This window comes from Mixophyes fleayi, chromosome 1, assembly GCF_038048845.1.
Source record: "Mixophyes fleayi isolate aMixFle1 chromosome 1, aMixFle1.hap1, whole genome shotgun sequence".
Taxonomy (NCBI): Eukaryota; Metazoa; Chordata; class Amphibia; order Anura; family Limnodynastidae; genus Mixophyes; species Mixophyes fleayi.
Genome location: NC_134402.1, coordinates 434461133 through 434486416, shown reverse-complemented (window position 1 = coordinate 434486416; position 25284 = coordinate 434461133). Strand labels below are relative to the sequence as shown.

The 25284-nt window shown below is 40.7% G+C and overlaps 1 protein-coding gene across 6 annotated transcripts in view; it reads left to right on the top strand.

The window, feature by feature from the left end:
- The window catches only part of RAI14 (retinoic acid induced 14), a 120376-nt gene that overhangs the window by 58489 nt on the left and 36603 nt on the right, over positions 1-25284 (top strand). For all 6 annotated transcript variants that reach the window (XM_075184536.1, XM_075184564.1, XM_075184545.1 and 3 more), the window contains exon 3: positions 11676-11806. In XM_075184536.1, the coding sequence (XP_075040637.1) occupies positions 11676-11806 (131 nt within the window). The remainder of the gene's footprint in view (positions 1-11675; positions 11807-25284) is intronic.

Genomic DNA, 25284 nt, shown 5'->3' with positions numbered 1-25284 from the left:
TACAATATTTCTGAGTGCGGGAATTGTCTGAAAAAGACACGGAAGGCTGACACGACTTGACTCAATCCTGATAAAGGGCCCGGTGCGGAGTCGCGCAGCCTAGCGCAGTGTGCATGCTCACAAGAGAGTGGCCGCACATGTGCCGATGCAGACTGGCATTGGCTTCACCTTACGACTGGAGAGGTCGCGAATATATGCCATTCAGGAAGTATATCTTTTGCACCTGCTAGAGGGCCAAGATCTCTCAGTACAGTAACGTGAGACTAACGATTCCAGGCCCATCTCGCAAAATAGGCCCACTTAATTCTGAACAAAGGAATATTTCGATTTTTTTGGGGGGGAAGGCAGAAAATGCAGTTTACTCACCGGGAATGTGTTTGCTGCGAGAAAGAAAGTTGTCCGTCCTTCATAGGTGATTTTATAGTTTGTGAGAGAAAGCTGCAGCAATTACCTGGTGGAAATTCTATATTTACACCCACCCAGGGCGAGTTACCCTGCGCTGCAGCCACTGAATGGTAAACGTAGACTGGAGTATAACTACATCCCTATAGAGGAACACGGTAACACCCAGGGTTCTTGTATTAATTACATGATAGACGAATAGAAGAATCAAGGTTCAAGTTCTATTAGCGGTTTGATACGGTTACCTTGGGTATTGTCCGTGTGTGTTTCCATAATAACTTTGGGATGCGTTCACATTAAGTTTGAGGTAATGTAATATGGCGGAGTTGCCATTATTTAATACTAATTTGCACCACTGAACATGTTTTTGGTCTATTAATATGAGGTGGATTCATTTTGATTTTGGGAAGCATAACCTTAATGTGTTTACTTCATTTTAATGTATTTAATGTTCTTTATCTTAACTTTAGGTGTTTAGTACTAATTGTACAGTTACTCCCACTCGCAGCAAATGTACATGACTAACTGGCTGTATAATTAATGCAGACGAGTTAAGTACCCTTAATTCCCCATTTCCAGGCACCTATGTGTGATCTGATAAACCCCAAAATGTAATTCAATATATTGTTTTGATTCTGACTTGTGACCAAGGTCTATGTAGTCCTGCTTTTGGGGGTCTAAAAGGGACAGGGCTTTACTAGGAGCATATAGCATTGGTAAATATGAGATTGGTTTGGACAGATCTGGGTTTGGAGTTGTGGTAATTATATCCCTATATTTTCTTTTCAAGGGAGGGGATCTTGACTGCACATATATTTTTGCATCCGAAAATAGACTGACATACGATATATGTTCTAGATTTTAGCTATGGGCCATCTGTGACTTTATAATTGATGAGGTTAAAAGACCATTAGGTAAAAATCCATGGATGACCTTGTAGCATGTAACATGTTAAACATGTCCTACGTCTGAACTGTAATGGTTGACGTATATATTATCTTCCCTTAGCTGCGTGCCTCTAGGGACCTCCCTGCTTGTGAATTTATGAATCTCCAAAGGTTTCTTTCCCATTAACTTCCCCACCCATCACTGCACATTTGTGAGAGATGATTCATGGTCCCTGTGTTAGGCTGTAAAAGCATCGTTACATAGCCTGTAATACACCGGAGACAGAAGATGGGATCTCCAGCAGTTACGTAGGCTACATCGCTGCAGCAGTGCTGGTATACGTTCATTGAAATGCGACCAAGCCTGAACATAATACTCTGACATGTGGTGAGAGGCCATGAACCGTCTTACCATTCACTGGATATATCAGAGGTTGTTCACCCATAAAGTCTGTCGCATGAGACTTTTCTTTACAACCTTTATCTCACATTTAGAAAATAGGGAATAAACAGGAAGCTTTTCTGTTGTCATAACCTTTTATTTGCTCTTCGTATACACAGTACAGTGCCGCTCAGTTTCAGGGAGACCATAGGGGTGGCACATTTTTTCTGAAGTGTCCTATCTCATCTATAAAAATGTTAAAATAGAGTTGCCAGTATATGCATGCAAAAAGCAAAAATGTATTTGCCCCCTTTGCATCCCAACATGGTTTATCCAGGTTCAACTTTGCACCCTTTAGCTGGATTTGCACCAAACTCTAAATGGGTTCCTTTGCGTGAGCCTCGGTGTAGCCAATCGATTCACTAGGAACCAGTGACATCACAGAGGCACATGGGGTAGATTTACTAAAGCTTCTAAAATGGAAAAGTGGAGATGTTCCCATAGCAACCATTCAGATTCTAGGTATCTTTTATCTATATCTATATAGATAAAAAAGTACGTACGTATGTACTAGATAAATGATAGATAGAATCTGGTTGCTATGGGCAACACCTCCACTTTTCCATTTTAGTAAATATACCCCATAGCATTGTTAGGGGCACTTTAACACCAACTGGAGGTGAAGACCATACTGCCACTGTAAGTCCCCACTCTCCACCCAGCAGTGATTATTCAGCATTGTTACATTCGTATAATAAAGTCAATGATTTTATGACCATATTTTGCTTTTTACGCAGCACGGAGCGCTGTACTAAACATATACAGTATTTGTTTTCTTGTTTTTAAGTAATACCCTAGAACAATGACAATTTCATTTTTAAAGGCATTTTTTTCCTTTCTTCCTTAAACCAAGTAACATTGTTTTTAAGTTATGTCATGTTTTTGTATATTGCCACTTAGGTGCCAACTGTTGCATATTTACTGATAGTAAAAAAAAGTCACAGTTTTGGCCATCAGTAAAAAAACAAAAAAAAGAGCTTAGTAAAATACAACATATGTTTGACAATATTAAATAACATATAGCGTAATTATAGTATATAGGGGTCCTCTAAAATCCATACTTGCCAACTCTCCCAGAATGTCCGGGACACTCCCGAAATTCGGGTCGGTCCCCCGGACTCCCAGGAGAGCAGGAAAGTATCCCGCAATTTCCTGGCCAAAATGACACGATTGACCGCGCCCCGCTCTCTAGTCACGCCCTTACAATCAATTTGTGATACCGTTTAGAATTATAAATAATCATTACTTTAATGTCCATATCATTTCCAGCAACTGAAATCAGGAGTGTTTTAAGACATCAGTGGGTCCAGAACAAAGATCATGTTAGTACATAACCTCAGGTCAGTTCTATATTAGGATTTTGGCCTTAATATATGGACTTTCTGGGGTCATGAGTTCAATTCCCGACCATGGTCTTATCTGTGTGGAGTTTGTATGTTCTCCCCTCTGGTTAATTGGCTGCTATTAAATTGACCCCAGTCTCCCTCTGTCCCTCCGCCCCCCCCTGTTCAGTGTGTGTTAGGGAATTTAGACTGTAATCTCCAATGGGGCAGGAACTGATGTGAGCGAGTTTTCTGTACAGCGCTGCAGAATTAGTGGCGCTATATAAATAGATGATGATATTACGCAGCGCTTTACAGATAATATGTAGTCCTTCACATCAGTCTCTGCCTCATTGGACCTTACTGCACACAAACTAGGGTTAATTTTTGTCTGAAGCCAATTAACCTACCAGTATACTTGGGGTTTTTTTGGGCTTGGAGGAAATTGGAGCCCCTGGAGGAAACTCACGCAAATTCGGGGAGAACATACAAACTCCATACAGATAGGGCCCTGAGAATTCAACCCATGACCCCAGCACTGTGAGCCATCAATGTTAACCACTGTGCCACCATTTACTCATTCACTGGGCTTCTTTAAGGTCTATAAAAATTAGCATAAGCATATGGACATGTACACACTCTGACAATGTTTGCACTGCATTACTTTTGAACATTGCAGCATTCAGGAGCGTTAGCGCTTGGTTCGGTATGGAGTTGTATGGGGAAGGACATAGTACACTATGCTGCAGAGAGGCTTTGAGAATGCCCTTTGAATACTAGTAAATGACAGGAGAAGTATACGGATTTTCTTTACACTTTCTACACCCGTGTGTATAAGAACTTAAGATAAATTTACAGCATGACCTACGTTTACAGTTAGAATTTGGTGGAAATATTAGGATTGTGTAAAGGTTAGAATTACAAGGAAGGGTTATGAGATACAGTATTTATTTTTTAAAAATGTTCTAATTTAACCCAGATGATCTTAAAGCCTTTCCACTTTACAACAATGTGTCTCTTCTCTTCCTAGGGGCCGGAGATAGAAGCTCTTCTAGCACCTCTCCTACATAACGTTAGGTCCCCTATACTGTTGGGCCATAGGCAAATGCTCCTTTTGCCACTTGTTCAATTGTTTAAGATGGGCACTGGGTGATATACTTTCCCACTCTCTGACCATCACCTCCTTTCCTTCTGCCTCTTCTTACCTCCCTCACCTCCACCCCCTCCCAAGACAACCCTCACAAAGTGTAATCTTGATGCTATTGACCCTGATTCTCTCCCCCATCTTCTCCTTTTCCTGCCCTGACCTGGCAGTTTCCCTCTATAATACCTCCCTCTCCTCAACCCTTGACTCTGCTATATTCACTGTTTCTCCTGGCCTTCGTAGACCTACACCACAACCACGGCACTCAGTGTACCAGCTAACTCCAGGAATGATCTCGTACTGCTAAGTATCACTGGAGGAAGTCACTCTCTTGCAAACTTCCTTCACTTCAAAATAATGCCCTTTGTCTTTCCAAGCAATTTTATTGCAAACCTCTTATCAGTTCTCCAACCCTCGTTGTCTTTTTACTATTTTCAATTCCCTCCTCTAGCGCCTCCCCCAGCCCTAACTTTCTTCCACTCTTTCTGCTTTTGACTTTGCCACCCATTTCACTTCCAAAATTGACTCCACCCGTCAAAATATCACCTCCCAGCTGGCTCCTCTGGACTCACTTTTCCCCTCCTGACTCCCCTCTTCTTCCTTCGCCTTTTAGTGTAGCAACCCTGTCCTCCTTCGAATGCATCCCTGGGGACAAAGTCAGGTCCATTCCCCTCTACTGCTACCTTAAATTGAACATATCTAAAACTGAACTGATAGTGTTCCTACCTCCATAGTCCCATCACCTGCCCTCATCTCTCTATCCGTTGACAACATTGCCCTTCCCTTGGTCCCCCAAGTTCTCTTCCTGTGAGTTATCCTTGACTCTCTTTCATGTCTCGCTTTCGCCATCAAAACAACTCTAGGATTAGACCCTTTCTCACCCTGGAGGCAACTAAGACCCTAATCTACTTGCTTGTCATCTCTTGTCTGGACTACTACATCCTCCATCTCACTGGTCTCCCATACTCCTGCCTTTCTCGACTTCAGTCCATCTTCAACGCTGCTACCCATATTATTTACTGCTGGTCTACATCTACCTCCCATCTCTTTCAGTATCTTTACTTGCTCTCTATCCCACCACAGAGTCCAGTGCAAACTTCTTACCTTACCCTATAATGCCCTAATCCAAACCTTTCTCCGCTTCATCTCCCTCCACACTCCCTCCCGCCCTTTACGTTCTGCCTCTCCTCCTCACTCATTACCTCCTCACCCTCTTGCATCCAAAACTACTCCTGTGTTGATCCCCTCCTCTGGAATTCCTCCCTCTCCCAATCAGTCTGTCAACTTCCCTGCAAAGCTTCAAGTGGACTCTTAAAAGTAATTTCTTCCTCAAAGCTTAAGGTCTGCTCCTAACTCACCCCTACACCCCATAACTCAACTTCTCTTTATCACCCCCATTCACCTGCCCCCCCCCCTTAGGTTGTAATCTCTTAATAGCAGGACCCTCTTCCCTGTCCTCCTTTCTCTCAGTCAAGGTTTCTGATGCTGTTTGTGGTGCCCATGTTATTGGGTAGAGGTTCAACTTGTGCTGTGTTGCTGCCTTTTATTTCCCCCTCTGTCTATATTGTAGTACTTTGCCTATATTGTAATTTTACTGTTTTTCTATTTAATGTCGTACTGTATGCTCTGTATACGGCACTGCAGACCCCTTGTTGCACCTTATAAATAAAACATAATAGTAAGAACTTAGTGGAAAATATTCCAGGTAAACAGTCCATTACGGTACTCTAGCTCTGCAGTATTTCAGCCTGCCAGGGGTAATAAGCTTGCATACAGTGCAGTTATTTATTAATGTAATAAATATTTGACCTGCATATCTGGAGCCACATAGCTGTCATGCCGGAGTTTGGAGCAGGCCACTTACGGTGCAGGTAATCACTGCCAGAGAATGTTCCTCCTCCCTTTCCCAAGTGTTCCATGTGTGTTGACTATTAATTATTATTGAAACCTTGTTTGCTATTGTGAACTAGGAGATAAAGCCACACATATATATGCGGAGAATGCCAAATATTCAAGGACTAGACAAGTTTCTCGCCAGCACCATTAGTGAAAATTGACAGGTCATTGGTGCAGAGTTCACGTGTAACACCGGTAGAACTTTGTTTAACTAATTCAGACAAGAATGTGTTTCCATGTGTCAGTCCAGTGCCTCGTGGACAGCGGAAAGTCACGATGGGTCTATTTTGGAATGTTGGAGCAGTTTTCAGCATGCAACTCCATTTAATTAAGTGATAAGCAACCTGATAAACTTCAGGGGTCGGGTGAGGGGCCCTCTAACCTTCAAAAGGGCCACACGTTAACATTAATCCTGGTGATAATTTAAAACAATTTATTTTCCCCACATTTCAGTTTGTTCCCCATGGACAAATATGAGGCACTTGAAAATAACGTATTGTATAAGACAACAATTACAGTTTGAATGTAGCAAAACCCCTTTAATCTGTGTGGGTATATTTATGTTTGATATCCCGTTAGAAAAATGTTTGTTTTTTGTGTTTTTGTTACAGCGCATGTAAAATGTTCACGGTAAAAGTTTGCTAAGCTGCACAGTGGCCTAGTGGTTAGCACTTCTGCCTCACAGCACTGGGGTCATGAGTTTGATTCCCGATCATGGCCTTATCTGTGTGGAGTTTGTATATTCTCCCCGTGTTTGCATGGGTATCCTCCGGGTGCTCCGGTTTCCTCCCACAATCCAAAAACGTACTGGTAGGTTAATTGGCTGCTATCACAATTGACCTTAGTCGCTCTCTGTCTGTGTGTGTATGTTAGGGAATTTAGACTGTAAGCTCCAATGGGGCAGGGACTGATGTGAGTAGGTTCTCTGTACAGCGCTGCAGAATTAGTGGCGCTATATAAATAAATGATGATGATGAAGCTATATAAGAGGTCTATTTAGCCTATCACTTTGCCCATAGCAATGTGTCTATCTCTACCTGCTTTGCATGCATGGCTGTGTACTGGTGTGTGAAACCCAAGTTATGCATGCTGAGAGTAAAAGTAGCGCTAGACCTAGGAAGTGAGTGGGATCCGGGAGAAAGAACTGCTCTCCCAGAGGTCCGGGAGCACTCCCTGAAATTCGGGTATTTCCCAGATATTTTAGACAACTGTGCTCTTTATGCTTTCAAATAATACATGTGTATTACGTGTTTTAGTGTGTGTTGGGTTTATAGCTCTGTATAGCAAGATATGTTTTATAATAAATTTGTATCACAAAGCCTGCAAAGTTGTTTGTGCTTATCCAGTGGTTATCGTTTATACGATTACCACAATTCCGACATGGGCAATTCCTCCCAAAAAAATGCGAAAGAATTAAAATCTGACTGTAAAATAAAGAGACTTCTGTTGAACCCGACGCTGGAGATGACCAATGTGGGGTTAAGTGTTTAAGCAGTTAACCTTAGGGATCTCCACGTCGTGATCACGTCACCCCGCACTGCCGAAGACTTCTTCAATCGGAATGTCTTGCTTCCAGCATTGTGCTTCCACCGGTCATCTCCACTGTCTGGTTCAACGTAAGTCTCTTTATTGTACAGTCGTTTTTAGGGGGAGGAATTGCCCATGTTGGAATTCTCAGCATAGATAAACCATACCCAACCCTGCTTATTTGTGAACCAAATAAAGGATGTGATTTTTCTTCACACGCCTCTAGTGCTCCTCTTTGACCATTTGAAATGTTGGGAAGTAAGCAGCCATCCTTATTTCTCATACCCCATGGGATCAAAATATGGTTTTAATGGTGCTTTGTAAGACTAGTCAGTACGAGCACTAGTATAACATGTAAATGGGAATATATTGGCCCCTATAGCCAATAATATTTGTCCTTGCAGTTTGGAGCCTTTGCGTTGTATACAGGTTTTTCCAACACTGTCTTCTCCATTTACTTGTCCACCACTAAAACAGAGCAGTGTCAATGAGGTTTAATCCATTGATCCCAGTGACAACCTTGGAAACTGGTGTTTTACCCAACCCCAGTGGGTAAGACCAGTCCTCCAAATACGGTACATTTATTCTGGTTTCTAAGGGAATTACTTGGGCTAGTGCTGCCCATCTCTCTGACATTACCAGCACAGATATAGAACGTGCCCCTGTAATTATTAATCATCTTTTTATAGTACTGATAAATTCCTGCTATTAGTAAATTATACTCGCATTGTTACAACCTTTCAAAAGATTTCCAGAATATTCAATGAAGGGAGAAGCTGCAGACATGATCTGAGTCACAGAAAAAAAAAAAGTATTTATATTACAGAATTAATATTTAATTGGAGAAAAAAGACACTTAATGCGTGGAGAGGAACAGTAGCAGAAACACACTTTTGTTTTCACTCAGGTCCATTAAACTCACTTTGACCTCCGTATTGTTGGTTAATGATCAGAACTGGCATTTTATTACTAAATATTGTACATAGTCTTAAAACAGTCCCTGCCACAGGTATGTATGGAAGCCTCCCCTGTGCAGTGGATAATTATTTCCATCTTTAATTCTGGTCATTCCCAGCCCTTGGAGCCCTGTACCGATGAATAACTTACCTTAAATAAACTCTCTGCGGTAAGAAACCTGGTATTAATTTGCATACAAGCTTCTCAAACTGAAAAAGGTTAGAATTTTATTGGCGTAAACCACACAAGACGCGTTTTATTGGACTGTTTAAGATAAATATAGATGTTCTACTTTTTCATTTTACATACAGCTGTTTTAAAGATGTTCTGGTTTTTAGCAAATTTATCTTTTGAGCTACTGGTTTTTCAAAAAAAAAATAATGCTGCAATATTTAAAGGTTGTTTCCACATGAAACATTCATTTTCTCATTTAACCGTACCTCCCAACTGTCTCGATTTAGGTAAGACAGTCCCGAGAAATGTTGGGAAGTATGTCACGTACACAGAGCTGTATGTGAACAGATGCCGCACACACCTGCCACCAGGGGGCGAGATAGCGCATCAGAAACGTTACCATGCCTCTGGGCGTGTGGCCACACCACACAACCGTTGTGACATAGCCACAGTTTGTCCTGATTTAAAGATATACCAAGCCGCAAGGTATGATTTAGCAGCGACTAAACTCGCATACAACTTTGCAATAGGCTTGGTTGCCTGGAGAGTGTAAGCATAGCTACACTCTTGTTCCGATTCGGTGGGAGCACTGGCGAAAACTCCCAAAGATTATTGTGAAGAAATGGTTTTGTAACATGTAGCGACCAATCAGAAACTTGCTTTTATTTTCTAAAGTGTATTTAAAAAAAAAAAAAAAAAAAAGATTAAATCTGGCCAGCTTCTTTGGGCTACACCCATTGGCACTGATTATAGTACCACCACTCCAAAGGAAATTTCAAACTGATCAGTGCATATGGCCAATATAGGGCTTAGAAATGACGGGCTACTTAAACTATGACCAGTTTGCTTTGCTCTCTCAGGGTGCGTCTAGAGCTCTCCTATGATATGCGGGGGTAGTCTTTGTGCTAAATTGTGCACTGAGATTTGGCGCACTGACGGATCTACACTTTGCTTTTAGGAGGTTGGTAGCAGAGTGTCCCCCCCCCCTCCCTCAATCTTTTTATTGGACACTCTGATTGGTGAATGGCTAGAACTATCCACCAATCAAAGTGTGGATACCTCCCTCTGCTCTAATTGGAGAATGGCCAGTACCATCCACCAATCACTGTGTTACTGGGTATGACCCGGTCATACCCAGTAACTGTGTGAGCACACACTGCGTGGCTGCCGGGCAGGATCCTCAGTCTGCCTCTCGCTTGCCAGGCACGTCTATGTAGTGTGTGGCCCCAGAGACGGATTTAGACCACATGGGGCCCTAGGCAAGATATTGGTTTGGGGCCCTCTCCCTGAAAAAATCCATAGCACTATAGTTTTTTAGCATAACATATACCCCTATTCAGGGGCTGCCTGGAAGACTTTAGCCCGGCGGTGCAAGCATATAACACTGGCCCATAAGAAGCGGCCCATTTTTAAAGGTTGGTCTTACCACTAGCCCTGGGAAGGCCCTCTGGGAACCACTGGGCCCTAGGCAATTGCCTAGGTTGGCTAATGGTAAATCCGGCCCTGTGTGGCCCGTCAACATTTCAATTGAGCCTGGTCCTGCAATTTTCCCAAAATGCCCCTGTCGCCCCCAATTGCCCCCCCTCTTGATTGGCCCCTACCCTGAAGCAGCTAATTGTGCTATTGCTTTATCCTATGTTGAAAGAGAAGGCTCTTAAAGGAACTCTTTCATCTGATAACAATATATATTTAAATGTAAGAGTATTATGTCCAAGCCTGGAAAATACATTTGTAGGATTCGTTCACACTTCATCGAGGCGCAGTGGCCCAATTGGTGGCCCGAGTCGCATCGTTTATAGCTGATGTCACTATTATTAATAGCTGTCTCCAATGGGTAAACTTTTAAGAGGGAATACGTTGAAACAAAGACATTAAATATAATTCATGCTTCCTGCAAAACTTTGGCGAAAATCCCTGTATTACTGCACATTTGGGATCCTGGTTATGTTTTTTTGTGTTTTACAGAAACGGGTAGAATGCTCTATATATAGAAAGTATAGTATACGTTCTGAAGTTACAGCCTGACCCCTCCTGTGCGTGGAAACTTCAGGCCTGTGTTTTCCATATGTTAATATAATCAATCAAAGAACCAAGGCGATATTTCAGCAGATTTGTGTGAAGCGACTGCTACACAAGAGTTGTAGCGGCAGCTCTGCAGGATAACGAGATCCTAACTGAAAACACAAGCTGGACGCAGAGACATCACTCATAGCAAAACCGTATAACAACGGGTCGTCTGTTACCTCTCAACGTTCTTTCCATCCTCCAGGGGGACGTCACCTAACAGGGGATGCTGAGACTTGTAGTTTCACAATATCTGGTCAGCCACACTTCGCCTTACCCCAAAACCGTAATAGATACACATACCAATCATATTTCTGTAGTTAATATTTGGTGACTATGTTGTCTGTTTTTTTAAGGCAAATCATTAACCTGTTAGTAGCTAGGCATCCAAAATATTCAATTCCCTGTACGGTTCGATCTGATTACGCTTAGCTCGGATATACAGCTACATTTTAACATATCCATTACCTTGGCGCAGTCTTGAAAATGATTAGGTGATTCACTTTAGTCCTCTATTTAATGGTCAGTTTTCTCCGTCAGAAAATCGCAGCCCTATCTCAGGAGACGTCTATAGTAGTTTGGAGCTCGTAGCAGTTTTTACCTACTTATTTCACTGCTGTACTTTCCTGCATTATGTATGTCGGGTAATGTAAGTTACTGAAGGACAAGCAGCGGGTCTGCACAGAGCGCGCTAGCCACCAATGAATTCTGCCATGGATTTCCTGACGACAGATTTTCACTTTGTTCTAGGGATTTGTATGGGGTTCCAGGTACTTTTTCAGTTACCGCAACATAACCTGACATCAGATCATTGGATTGCGCCATACCGTATCCATTAACATGTTTACTTTCTTCTATAGACTAACGAGTGGAACAAGAATGACGAGCGTCTGCTACAAGCCGTGGATCATGGAGATACGGACAAAGTGTCAGCTCTTCTGGGGAAGAAAGGCGTGGTCGCCACTAAACTGGATAGCGAGGGGAAAACAGCGTAAGTTACAGTCGAAAGTTTTTTGAGACTTTTTTACATTAGTGCATGTCTGTATACATTGTCGTACTGAAATTCTTGTGCTGTTGGCAGGTATATAGCATGGGTGGACAGTTTTGAAAAAAAAAAACAACAATTGCTTGGTGTATGTGTCACTTATTTGCGCACATTGGTAAAACGATGTCCGCAAAGCCTGTGGCATCAGCCTGTGACGTCATGTTTAAAAACAACAAAGGGCAGTTTTCAGATAAAATATTTTCTCGGCTCCTTCTTGAGTAATTCCTGAGCAAAAATCTCCAGCCCCATGTAACCTTTTTATTTTATTTGTATTTATTATTTTTATTTCCATAAATGTAGATAAATGAGCTATAGAGATGGGAGGTGAGGAAAAAGAGGTTTCATGTGTTGATGTGAATCAGCACATAGTTAAAGAAATAAAAGTATATATTAATTGTGGAATTAAAGCAATAACGTGAATGGAAGTAGGTTGGAATAATACTATTTTTATACAGATTACGCAAAGTTGCTACTTATGCTATTGAATCATAAAAAGTTATGAAAGATCAGCAATGATTTTATTTGATGGAGTGTAATACCATTCGATGACCTGCAGGTGGCAGGATATTTCAGCCTGCAGAGAGCTTTTAGTCTTCAGCACAGACAAGAGCAATAGTGCAGTGATAATTGCAGTTTATTGAAACATTGTAAGCAACATGAAGAGTTAGGGCGTTATAACCAAACAATGACTATAATGTATTATTCCAGAATACTATCATTGTTAGTAATACCTTTAACATGTGGACAGTGCTATATGGTTCAGCTTTTTTTTTTTTCTTCTTCTTAGTTTTAACTGTCGTGTTTAGTGCTAAATAGGGCGTTTCATTTAAATGTCTACTTTATGTTCACTGACCACAAAATTGTAGCACTCGTTATAAAGTAAGTGAAAGGTTTTTTTTTTTTTATTGAAAGAGGTCCCATAAAAATGATGCGCGTCTGCTTTTCATTTCGGATGCAGACTCATAAATGTAGGGCTCCCATTATTGTGAAATAACACTTATCTGACCCCAAGTTTATTTAGTCCATAAAATCAGCTCTGTATCTAAAAGTGTTATTTGAACCCATCCCTACTTTTGTTAATTTGTGGGGAAATTGTGGAAAAATAAACATTTGTCAATGAAAGATTTAGGGTGGAAAAATGAGTCTGGCCTTGGAACGCTACCTCTATGGATTAAAAAACAACTTGGGCTAAGTACATGATACAGTTTTTCACCCGATTATCGTGTCAATCACACCATAAACAACCGGTCGGTCCAATATATCATTAGTGTGTGCACTCCACGATCATGTTTTATCGTTCCAAAGCAAATCATATTGTTTCATTGAATCTCTATAAACAATTGAATGATGTCTTGCAAATCCTGCAGTATGTATACACTCATGACTAGCAATGTCCATAGATCTCTATAGAGTGTGCAGAGTCACACTCATCTTTTAAGCCGATGGTAATGACAGATGAAGAGCACAGATCTGAAGGTAAATGGTATAAAACGTGTATAGTGTGTACACATGAATCGGCTGCTGATCGGGACTTTCAGTCGTCGGTAAAATCATTGACGTTAACGCACCGTGAGAAATTTTCTGTAGTGTGCACCCAGCCTGATGAATATGCCAAACGGCCTAGTCTTGTTTTATGTATTCAAGTTTATTACACGTACCTCATTCTGGTGGTGGCGGTAGGCTATGGTGTAATTACACCAGCATCGTTGAAGGAGTTGCTCAATATAAGATATTATTGTATGATTGAGTGAAGTGCATAAAATGAAGCTCCCAGAACCAAGTTTGACTTTCTCAAATTGTTTAAAAACAAACAGAAACCGTTCTAAGTGGGATGAGTTTTTTTGTTCTCAAAGGATAGTGCAGTTATCTCCAATTCCCTGTTTGAGTGATCCGCTCTCCCCGACATTCTGTTTGTTGTCTCAATAGCTTTGTTTGTGACTGCTCATATTCCTTCTCTCCAACTCTAACCACCAACATTTTAGATTCCTAGATCAGGGAGCGTCCATTCTTAAACCCTCACCTACCAGGATTATGAAGTGTAATTGCTAATTTATAGATTATATTATATTTATATTGTGATCAGCACGGTGGCACAGTGGTTAACATTGCTGCCTCGCAGTGCTGGGGTCTTGTGTTCGGTTCTGACCAGGACCCTATCATTGTAGAGTTTGTGTGATTCCTTCGAGTAATCCAGTTTCATCCCTCAGTTCAACAACATACTGGTAGGTTAATTCAAAATACAATTTTAGCAGGTATTAAGAACTGTTAAACAATATTTCTTTTGTGTATATGACTCTTAATTACATTATTATATTGTGCTCAAATAGGTTAATACAATTTACCACGGACACTGTCATCCTGCATCTCTACACTAACGTTAGGCTTAAACACTGCCTGATGTACATTAGATGGAAATGCTACTGTTCTGGAACATCTTAAGATGTGTCTGACTTAATAAATGTATGTAAGTACTCTCTTCCCTGTGTGCGTGTTTGTCCTAATGAATTAATCAATCAGATGCCTATAAGTGGAGAGGAACTTAATATCTAGGTTTGCAGTTATTTCTGAGGTTAATTTGGGGACAGACTTGTAGGTTTGTCTGCAGCAGATAGTATCTGGATTCTTTACTGAATCAGTGTGACAAGGTGATGACAATTGGAGTGTTCAGTATCTATGGATAATATACCTGACAAACATGATTATTCTCTTCCAGTGTAACATCGCGTACAGATAGAACAGCAGTAGATGCACAAATGAGCAGTTAAGTGGGAAACTTTCAGAAACATAACTTATCTCTCTCAAGTGTCTGCAAACACCTGGGGCTGATACATTTATATTTAAATGCATCTAATCTACTAATGCCGGGGAATGACATTCATTGCATTTTTTAACTAGGCCCATCAAGTTGCCCCAGGGACAGTTTATAATACCAATTGCTCTATATACCCCCTATCATTTTATCTGTTCTATTGTATATGTTCCATTCATTGAATGTTTCACATGTAATATTTCTACTATGACACGTTAAATACATAATGGGTTCTACCTATATTATTGTTATAGACTATGACACGTTAAATACATAATGGGTTCTACCTATATTATTCTTATGGGTCATAGAATGTGGGAGATGTCCTACTTGTCATAGGATGTATTATCTGTTACTATTACGGGTCATGGAATGATTAAGATGTTATCGGATCCTTCTTGTTATTGGTCATATATGTTTGAGTTGCATTGGGGTCTAACTGTATTAGTACTAGTGGTCATATGATGTCTATCACTTAGCGGTGTATACCTGTATTTTGGGGTCTACATGTATCAGTATTATGGGTTGTAGGATGTAGAGATCAACTGGGTTGTACTTGCATTACTATTATGGGTTGTCGGGTGCTTGAGAATTATTGTAGTCTCCCTTTATTACTATTGTGGATCATATGACGCTGAGATGTATTGGGGTCTATCGATATTATGAATTGTGGGTGTTTGAGTTGTTTTGGGGTTGAAGCGTAATACTATATATTTCTAAACAGTGGTAAAGGTTCCCCATATATCTTAACTGCTATTAATTGTTATCCAGGAGTTTCCTAAGGTCTCATCATATGCACGCAGGGGTCGCAGCTTGAGCTCCTGACTCTTTTTCAAGATGGCGCAGTCGCTTCATTGCTACGTCATAGCCGGCCACAGACGCATTCGGCTTCTGTCTGCATAGTATCTGCAAATAGAAAGTTCCCACATTTACACGTGTAGGCGCAGGTTTCTCAAGTGTCTTTTTTCGCATCTGTGTAGACTAGGAACCAGAGATCCCTTATAAAAGAGCAGGCTGATCACTAGAAAGACGCCATATTATCGAACCAATTTCTCTAGACCAGCGTCCCTGACCGGAGTTTGACCCCTTGGCATTGAAAAACTACTCTTTTATCCGAGTTTTTTTTACACTTAAAGATACAGTGCCTATTGTATTTATACATTTTTTTCGTGACTGTATTATCTCCTCCTACTTTTGGGATTCACCGGTTAATATTTTGCCCTCAAAAAATATTCAAGACCTTACAGATGTCTTTCTACTCCTGGCCACTGGAGGCCGCCACTTACTATTGAACACAGCCCTCAGCCGTGATGACTTCTGTTCGAGTCTATAAAGCAGCCATATTTTGGTTTGTTCCTGCCTGTGCTAAGCAAACATTTATTGCCTGATAACTCCAACCAGTTCTGACAGTCTGTGAAGCTTGACACCTATAGACCTTATGTGGTTTATTATATTACATTCCTTACCCACCTTGTTCCTGGCACCTGTATGTGCCATCGGATTCCAGCACTCATAGACCAATATTATTACCAGGGGTCCTGGGACGTCTGAGTTTTAATCGGATCTACGTGTTATTGGTTATGAATTGTTTGAGTTGTATTGGTTACTTGTATTGAGTTCTATATGTAGTAAGGGTTGTATATTTGGGATTTGTTGGGGTCTACTTATTTCATTACGATGGGTCATGGAATTTTTAAGTTGTGTCAGGTATTGCCTGTAATACTCTACAGGGCCGGACCCAGAGGTGGGTGGACGGACGATCGGGGAAGTTCAATTTCAATGTTCAGGCTGTACATTATATAGATGTGCTTGTTGGCTGAGAAGCAGGCAGAGGAACGTGTCCAGCCACTCTGATTGTGTGTTTGATATCCACACTTTGATTGGTGTATAATTCTAGACATTCACCAATCAGAGGTCCCCAATAGAAACTGGTGGGGCTGGTTTTTGGAGAACTCTCCTATATACTATTGAGTCATAAATGGAAATATTACAAAATCAACCTGTGCTCCTACTACCGCTGTTTCTACTAGAACAGACATGGATTATGCAGAAAAATAGGTTTTAGACCTATCTAGTTCAACTCGGGAGAAAGGGAAACTCATATTTGAAGAATGTTTTCCCAGATGCCTTTGGGGCTTAGCCAGAGGTTCTTTCTCGCCACCTTCATGTTACCTCCTTTGCAAGGTTGCTCATTCTGTCCTGGGCAAACCCCCCTTTAATATTTTACTTATTGGTACGGGATACAGATTTGTCAGCGCTATGCATCACCTTATTAGTAGATTACTTTTACTATGACACAAAGGAGTCTTTGTTATTATTATTCTTCCAGACAAGTTTACAACACACAAGAGCTGGAATGCTTGGCATGTGACTTATAAATTACAATAACACGGCTGCTGGTTATAAGTCCTGTTGTATCTGGATCCCTGTACTGCGTGCCAGATTAAAGGAATGTAATAATGGCAGTGGCTATCGTGAATTAATGTGTTTGAAACCTAGACCTGTCATTAAGTAAGAAAGCAAACAGTGATAAAAATAATAGTTCAGCTTCTCAATAGGTATCTGAGCTATCTGTGCACAAGTATTTCAGCACACATTTGTCTGTCATGTGTTGTAACTGCTAAGTCTGCTACTGGATGGAAAAGCTGATATATATGGCCTATATTTTCAGTTAGTTTGTGATGTGTACTTTAGATGTTACAAGAGCTTTTACAATAACTAAAATAAAGCTGTATCTGTTCTTCTTCCCTGCTGATCTGGAGCAGGAGTGCTCAATGTCAGGCTGCAGCTTTGAAAGTTGAAATTCACTGTAATGGCTGGAACATAGATTGTACAAACTGCATAATGTATTTATGCATTATCCTTTCTTCATACGGCACTTGCATAAAGTGTTCATAAGGTAATGAGTTCTCAGCCTCTTCTATGTAGCTGAAAATAAACACGTTTTCAGTATATATTGTACCTTCTTTGGCTGTAGTTTTAATTTAAAGACACTCTAGTCTCACCAGTTTTCTTTGTTAGATTGTGTCTTATACACGTATGCTAGACAGTATACCTTATGTCTCTTTATATGCAAAGGATTAACTTAGATTGTTGTCTGTAGCCCCTTTGCCTGCTTTGTCAGATTTGCCACCCTCCAAACCCTAATCGGCATACGCCAATAATGCCTTCCCTGTCCTCTTAGCGGGAGGCGAGGCCCCCAGCTGTTGTCTTGTGGAACAATTATCACACATGAATCATGCTCACCAACTATTATAACCTACCCCCCAGGTCCGGAGAGGGCATGGTATGACATGAATAAGATTAACAGGATAACTCTTGAGAGTAATAACTGGATAATGAGAGAAATGAATAGAAAATATTCTAAGCATGTTACTATAGTTTTAGCTCTAATGCTATGGATGCCTCTAAATCAGTGATATCCAAGTTTTTCATGAGTAGGACCACTTTGGAATCACAAAATACATCTTGTTTGTCCATCATTTCCTGTGCTAAATGATTAGGGGTCTTATAATTCTGCAACAGAACAGGGAGAGCTGTTTGTTCACCCCATCAGAGCGACATTCATTTTAGGTGCTAAATATAGACGTTCTTTCCACCAGTTTAGATAGGAAGGTGTCTGAAGTCTAGGAATATAACATGTCATTGTTACACCTGGTGACAATAAACCGGGCTGTTCTGGGAAAACGAGGACAATGAGAGCCCAATACATTGATGTTGGCAGAACGGTGGTAGAGATGCAACCAATCTGGTGTTTAACCGGACAACCCAAAATTACACTGGATTTTACACCAGTGGTCAGATCTGATTAAGGTGTTGTACTCCTGTCAGTGAGTGATAGGAGGGAGCCTGCTGCAGACTGTACATATCTCCAACAGTGTCTGTCATCAGTGATTGAGGACTTCATCAGTAACTGTAGACAACGCTCTGTGTGCAGATTTGTAGCAGAGGGGGGTTCATGCATGTGTCCACTCACCATGAATGTTGCTGTGTGTGATGCAAATGTACAATGGCATCGTTGCTGTACTGTATACTAATAGTATGTTAGTGCTGTACTGTATACTATTAGCATGTTGGGGCTGTACTGTATACTAATAGGATGTTGGTACTGTACTGTATACTATTAGCATGTTGGGGCTGTACTGTATACTAATAGGATGTTAGTGCTGTACTGTATACTATTAGCATGTTGGGGCTGTACTGCATACTAATAGGATGTTAGTGCTGTACTGTATACTATTAGCATGTTGGGGCTGTACTGTATACTATTAGCATGTTGGGGCTGTACTGTATACTAATAGGATATTAGTGCTGTACTGTATACTATTAGCATGTTGGGGCTGTACTGTATACTATTAGCATGTTGGGGCTGTACTGTATACTATTAGCATGTTGGGGCTGTACTGTATACTATTAGCATGTTGGGGCTGTACTGTATACTAATAGGATGTTGGGGCTGTACTGTATACTAATAGGATGTTGGGGCTGTACTGTATACTATTAGGATGTTGGGGCTGTACTGTATACTATTAGCATGTTGGGGCTGTACTGTATACTATTAGGATGTTGGGGCTGTACTGTATACTAATAGGATGTTAGTGCTGTACTGTATACTATTAGGATGTTGGGGCTGTACTGTATCCTAATGGTATGTTAGTGCTGTGCTGTATACTATTAGCATGTTAGTGCTGTATTGTATACGAATAGGATGTTGGGGCTGTACTCTGTATATTAGCATGTTGGGACTGTACTGTATACGATTGGCATGTTAGGGCTGTACTGTATACTATTAGCATGTTGGGGCTGTACTGTATACTAATAGGATGTTAGTGCTGTACTGTATACTATTAGCATGTTGGGGCTGTACTGTATACTAATAGGATGTTAGTGCTGTACTGTATACTATTAGCATGTTGGGGCTGTACTGTATACTATTAGCATGTTGGGGCTGTACTGTATACTATTAGCATGTTGGGGCTGTACTGTATACTAATAGGATGTTGGGGCTGTACTGTATACTATTAGGATGTTGGGGCTGTACTGTATACTAATAGGATGTTGGGGCTGTACTGTATACTATTAGGATGTTGGGGCTGTACTGTATACTAATAGGATGTTAGTGCTGTACTGTATACTATTAGTATGTTGGGGCTGTACTGTATCCTAATGGTATGTTAGTGCTGTACTGTATACTATTAGCATGTTAGTGCTGTATTGTATACGAATAGGATGTTGGGGCTGTACTGTATATTAGCATGTTGGGACTGTACTGTATACGATTGGCATGTTAGGGCTGTACTGTATACTATTAGCATGTTGGGGCTGTACTGTATACTAATAGGATGTTAGTGCTGTACTGTATACTATTAGCATGTTGGGGCTGTACTGTATACTAATAGGATGTTAGTGCTGTACTGTATACTATTAGCATGTTGGGGCTGTACTGTATACTATTAGCATGTTGGGGCTGTACTGTATACTATTAGCATGTTGGGGCTGTACTGTATATTAATAGGATATTAGTGCTGTACTGTATACTATTAGCATGTTGGGGCTGTACTGTATACTATTAGGATGTTGGGGCTGTACTGTATCCTAATGGTATGTTAGTGCTGTACTGTATACTATTAGCATGTTAGTGCTGTATTGTATACGAATAGGATATTAGTGCTGTACTGTATACTATTAGCATGTTGGGGCTGTACTGTATACTAATAGGATGTTGGGGCTGTACTGTATACTAATGGTATGTTAGTTCTGTACTGTATACTATTAGCATGTTAGTGCTGTATTGTATACGAATAGGATGTTGGGGCTGTACTCTGTATATTAGCATGTTGGAACTGTACTGTATACGATTGGCATGTTAAGGCTGTACTGTATACGATTGGCATGTTGCGGCTGTACTGTATGCTATTGACATGTTGGGGCTGTACTGTATACTATTGGCATGTTCGAGCTGTACTGTATACTGGTTACATAAGCTATACTGTGCAATGGGTAATATGCTGTATCCTGGCTTAAGAGCAGCCATGTATACTAGACATGATGAATGTAATAGTATTTTGTAATCCCAGTGTGCTGTCTCCACGTACGGGTAACAAGTTTTTGTATTTGTATCACAGTTATAATTTCCGTTGAGGCGTCCCATAACAAGGAGGTTTGTGGGCAGAGAAATGTTTGCACCATGTAAGCGTGTGGCTTAATGTGCACTCGCCTGTCCGCTTCTGGTCTCACCAAAAGATAGCAGCACTAACTGATGAGCTTAAGAAATTATACAGTGGGCTGTAAATATAATTGTAACTATAATCCGTCACAGACCTCTCCCAAATTTAATTAATTTGTTAAAAGAAGTTATTTTACTTTTTTCTTTTTTTTTTTATAATTGCTGGAAAACTGGTGAAGCTTTTGCTACCTGTGGGAGAATATTCACTAACCTCAGACCACACAATATGGCTGCCGCCGTGCACATCAACAACTGCAAATATCCAGAGGAAAATCTTATTCCATGCAGGATAATAAACAATCATATTAAATACTAAAATAACTTATCTTATGCAATGAGTGACTGTTATTAAAAGGCCTGCAAAGGAACAAAAAGGTTGTGTTACCGATAGCAACCAATCATATTGTAGCTGTCATTTTCCTACTGCAGTATAGAAAATGAAAGCGAACATCCGATTGGTTGCTAGAGACACGCCACCTTTTAACGTTGTACAAGTTTTTTAAATGCTATCCATTGCACGCAAACCCATATACACACACATATACATGCACACACACACACACAGACACACTAAAAGTGTAAGGATAGGATTTAAAGGTCATACGTAACAGAATATCTGTCATTGTCTTGCGCCGTACATCAGAATTGTAAGATCTCTTACTGGTAGCAACGTGTTTGTTCTAGAAACTCATCTGTCAATGTCCTAAGAAGATGTTCTGATAAAGTACAGGCATGTAGAAATCACTCTGTGTTTTGTTGTTGTTAGGACCTTGTAAAACGTCCATAACTGATAAAAGGGTGATTACAAAGAATGGGTGAAAGCGGATTCTGGAATATGTCAAAGGTCTGTCGTCCCCCCACGCTGCACAATGTACATTGAGTCGTGGGGGTATTTTATTCTCTATCAGTCAATAATGTATGTACTCTGAAGACCGTAATCTGAAAACAGGACTCGCAACATTGACGATGTAAAGGTGGCCTCCCCTGGTATGCGATATTGTACCTCAGAAGATCCTGCTTTGGGAAATGGCATCAACTCACAAGATGGCTGCCTCCACTATGTGCAGGCGATAGGTGCAGTTTAAAGTAGAATTCCAGCCAACAGCCAAATTCAAAAAAATAATCATTATCAAGCCTATTCTTAAACAGACCTAGAAGGCCCTGTTCCCAAGCTACCAATCTATAGGAAAATAGTTTGGTGCCATATGTGAGGTTACGTGCCATATATTACATATTGGTCCAGTCAGATTGTATTGACTGTGTTCTATACTCCGCACAGCAGTGTTGGTTTGGACGTCAGACTTGTTTAAACACAGACGGTGAATAAATGTAAGTTTGAGAGAACAGTGTAGAGGGCCGGTAATCAGGTAAAATAGTCTCGGGAGGGTAAGAAGGTGGTTTGGGAAGTTGATTAGTTGCCTAACATGTGAGTTTTCAGGGAACACTTGGTTCAGGTCCTATTGCCAATCCCGGAATTTTGTATGATCTGTCCATGTTACGTGGGTTTACTCCAGGTGCTCCAGTTTCCTCCCAATGGAGTATGTACTGATGTGAAGGATAAAGTATGTACAGCACTGTGCTATATAAACGTTACTAAATAATGGTTTGAAGGCCAGAGGAAAGTCTTGTTGTACAAGAACAGGAATTCCACAGAAAAAGTCCTGTAACCGGGAATCGGAGAAAGTAACGAGTGCGGATGATAGGTGCAGATTTATAACACAGTTGGGACATATTATAAGACCAGCGATGTATGTCGGTGCAGTTTTGTTATTAGCTTAGTATTTTAGTAGTAGTATGTTATATTGATTTCTGTTAGTACAGGCAGCCAATGTTGGGACTGACAGAACGGAGCAGCAGTATAAATAAAAGAGATGCAAATATATATTGTAAAACTTCGTACCATTTGGATCAAAGATTTAGTAATTATAACATGGATTGGTGAACAGAGAAAGCTGCACTATTGATGATTAGAGGACTCTTCATTGTATGTTTCCTGTGAATTCTCTCCATCCTTTGAAACCTGATAGCCCCCTTACCACTTCTTGCTGGAGGTCCTTCACTACACATGATAAGCCCTTCGTAACCGCAAGACAAACCTCGAATTCTTCTTCGTCTCAAGAGGCAACGGAAAACTGTTTAAGTGGTTGGAACCACACAGCGATCTGTCTGTTCATTGTCTACATTTCCGGCTGCAGAGATTCTGGACAACATGCTCCACATACTTTGAAAATAGCAGTCGTTTCAGTCACATGGATGAATGTCAGACATGTCTTTCATGAAGTGTTGTGTTGGATCATGGTTTTTATTATCTCTTTGTATTTGACTGTGATGATATTAAAGGATAAATGTATACTCTTGTTGTAAGACTGCCAAGTTTATTTGATGATGCTTGTAAGTCTGCTTGCAGAACTCGCCAACCGGTACAGTTCCCATTGTTTATCTTCTATTCCCTAACCCATTTATCTCCACCCAGAGATCCCCTGTCCATCCCTTTGTTGAGTTATAACCGTTTCACAATACAATAACTAGGAGGCATACCCTAGTTTTAAAGGTAAAATAATGTTGAGTACATACATTCCCCAGTTCTAAGCACAGTTAAACAAAGTACGTTTTTAAGGTTAGTGTCCCTTTAAAAAAATAAAGTCCTAAATTTCAGATTTAATGGGCAGTCTCCATATTAAATGGAACGTCCGCCTTCCTATATGTGGGAGGCTTCAAGGCAAGGGATAGGCGTGACTTCATTGGGGGCCACTGCCGGGTCCTTAAAGTACCAAAAATGGCAGACCGCAAATAAAGAGATGGCAGATATAACCGCTCTGATTATGGTCATAGGCTGCACAGAATGATCCACCATGTCTACCTGTTCCCCTGTACAGGCATATTTAGGGAAAGAGATAATTTTTGGGACAATAGGTCCTTTAAATTATAATAGACATGTATGTTGTATATCATCTGAATCTCCGACTTCTGCCATATGAAACAATTCTTCCCTTCACCAGAGAAGTCTACAGTGCCATCTGGTGGACAGATGGGAAATATGCTATAAAGCTGATTACAACCAATCCAGATGTATGCCTCTGGTATCTTTATATATTAGCTGGATGTATTCTAGCACCTTAATATTATAATAAACTATACAGAGAATAATTAATCATTAGTCCCTGCCGCAGAGGAGCTTACAATCTATATTCCCTAGCACAAACACGCTAGGGTTAATTTCATCAGCAGACTGTTAACCTCCCAATATGTCTTTGTTGTGTGGGAGTAAACTGGAGCACCCGGAGGAAACCCACGAAAATAAAGGGAGAACCTACAAACTCCACACAGATAAGGCCCTGGTTGGAATTGAACCCATGACCCCAGCTCTGTAAGGTGGCAATGCTAACCACTCTGTCACCGTGCTGCTTTCCAAACTAATTGCAGTGTAGCCATGCAGCATGTGTATTTCATATGTATCTGGCTTTTAGTGTCTGACCCAGTGGTGGGTTAAGATAATCTGGGGCCCTGGGCTTTGACTACATGATGGGCCCCCACACGCTACTCTTGGCCGACACGTACATTTAAAGAGTACCCATTCCATACACAAAGTCGAGGCAGCCAAGTCAAGAGTCCGCAGGGTATCCATTCAGTAGATGTGGACCTGTCGCCTACACAGAGTGGATGCAGTCATTTTGATGGCTAGGCCAATATTCTTGAGAATGTAGCTGACCAATTAATTAGGAATCCCTTTTGTGCCTCATGCCTCAGGAGCCACTTTGCATCTCATATATTTCTATGATTCCTTTGGTTCCTAGGTTGCATTCATAAGGTTCAGTCCACAAAATGGCTGTGTTTGCTGGTTTGTAGGGGCAGGTACTCTAATGCTGGTACACACTATGCAAAATTTCTCCCAATGTGATATCATTAACGATTTTACGACAATTAAAAAAAAAAAGTCCCCATCAGCATGCCGATTCCTGTGTACACACTAAACACGTTTTACATGATTTACCTTCAGATCTGTGCTCTTTATCGGTCATTACCATCGACTGAAAAGATGGTGACTCTGCACACTCCATAGAGATCTATGGACACTGACGGTCGTGAGTGCAGACACACTGCAGAGTTGTAACAACATTGCTCCATCGTTGAAGGAGATTTTTAGTTTGGTTTAAAAATCAAATGAAACGATACGACGTGCTTTGGAACGATAATTGCTCATCGTTGCAGAGTGCCACTAAGGTGATATCAAGCCAAACAGTCGTTTCTCATTTGATTTGACCCGAAAATTGGCTTAAAACATTGTAGTGTGTACCTAGTCAGAATATCTATTAACCTAGAATGTTTTCTCCTTTATGCTTCTGAATTAATATGATTTGTATGTGTATTTGTTTTACTGTCAGCTTGAAA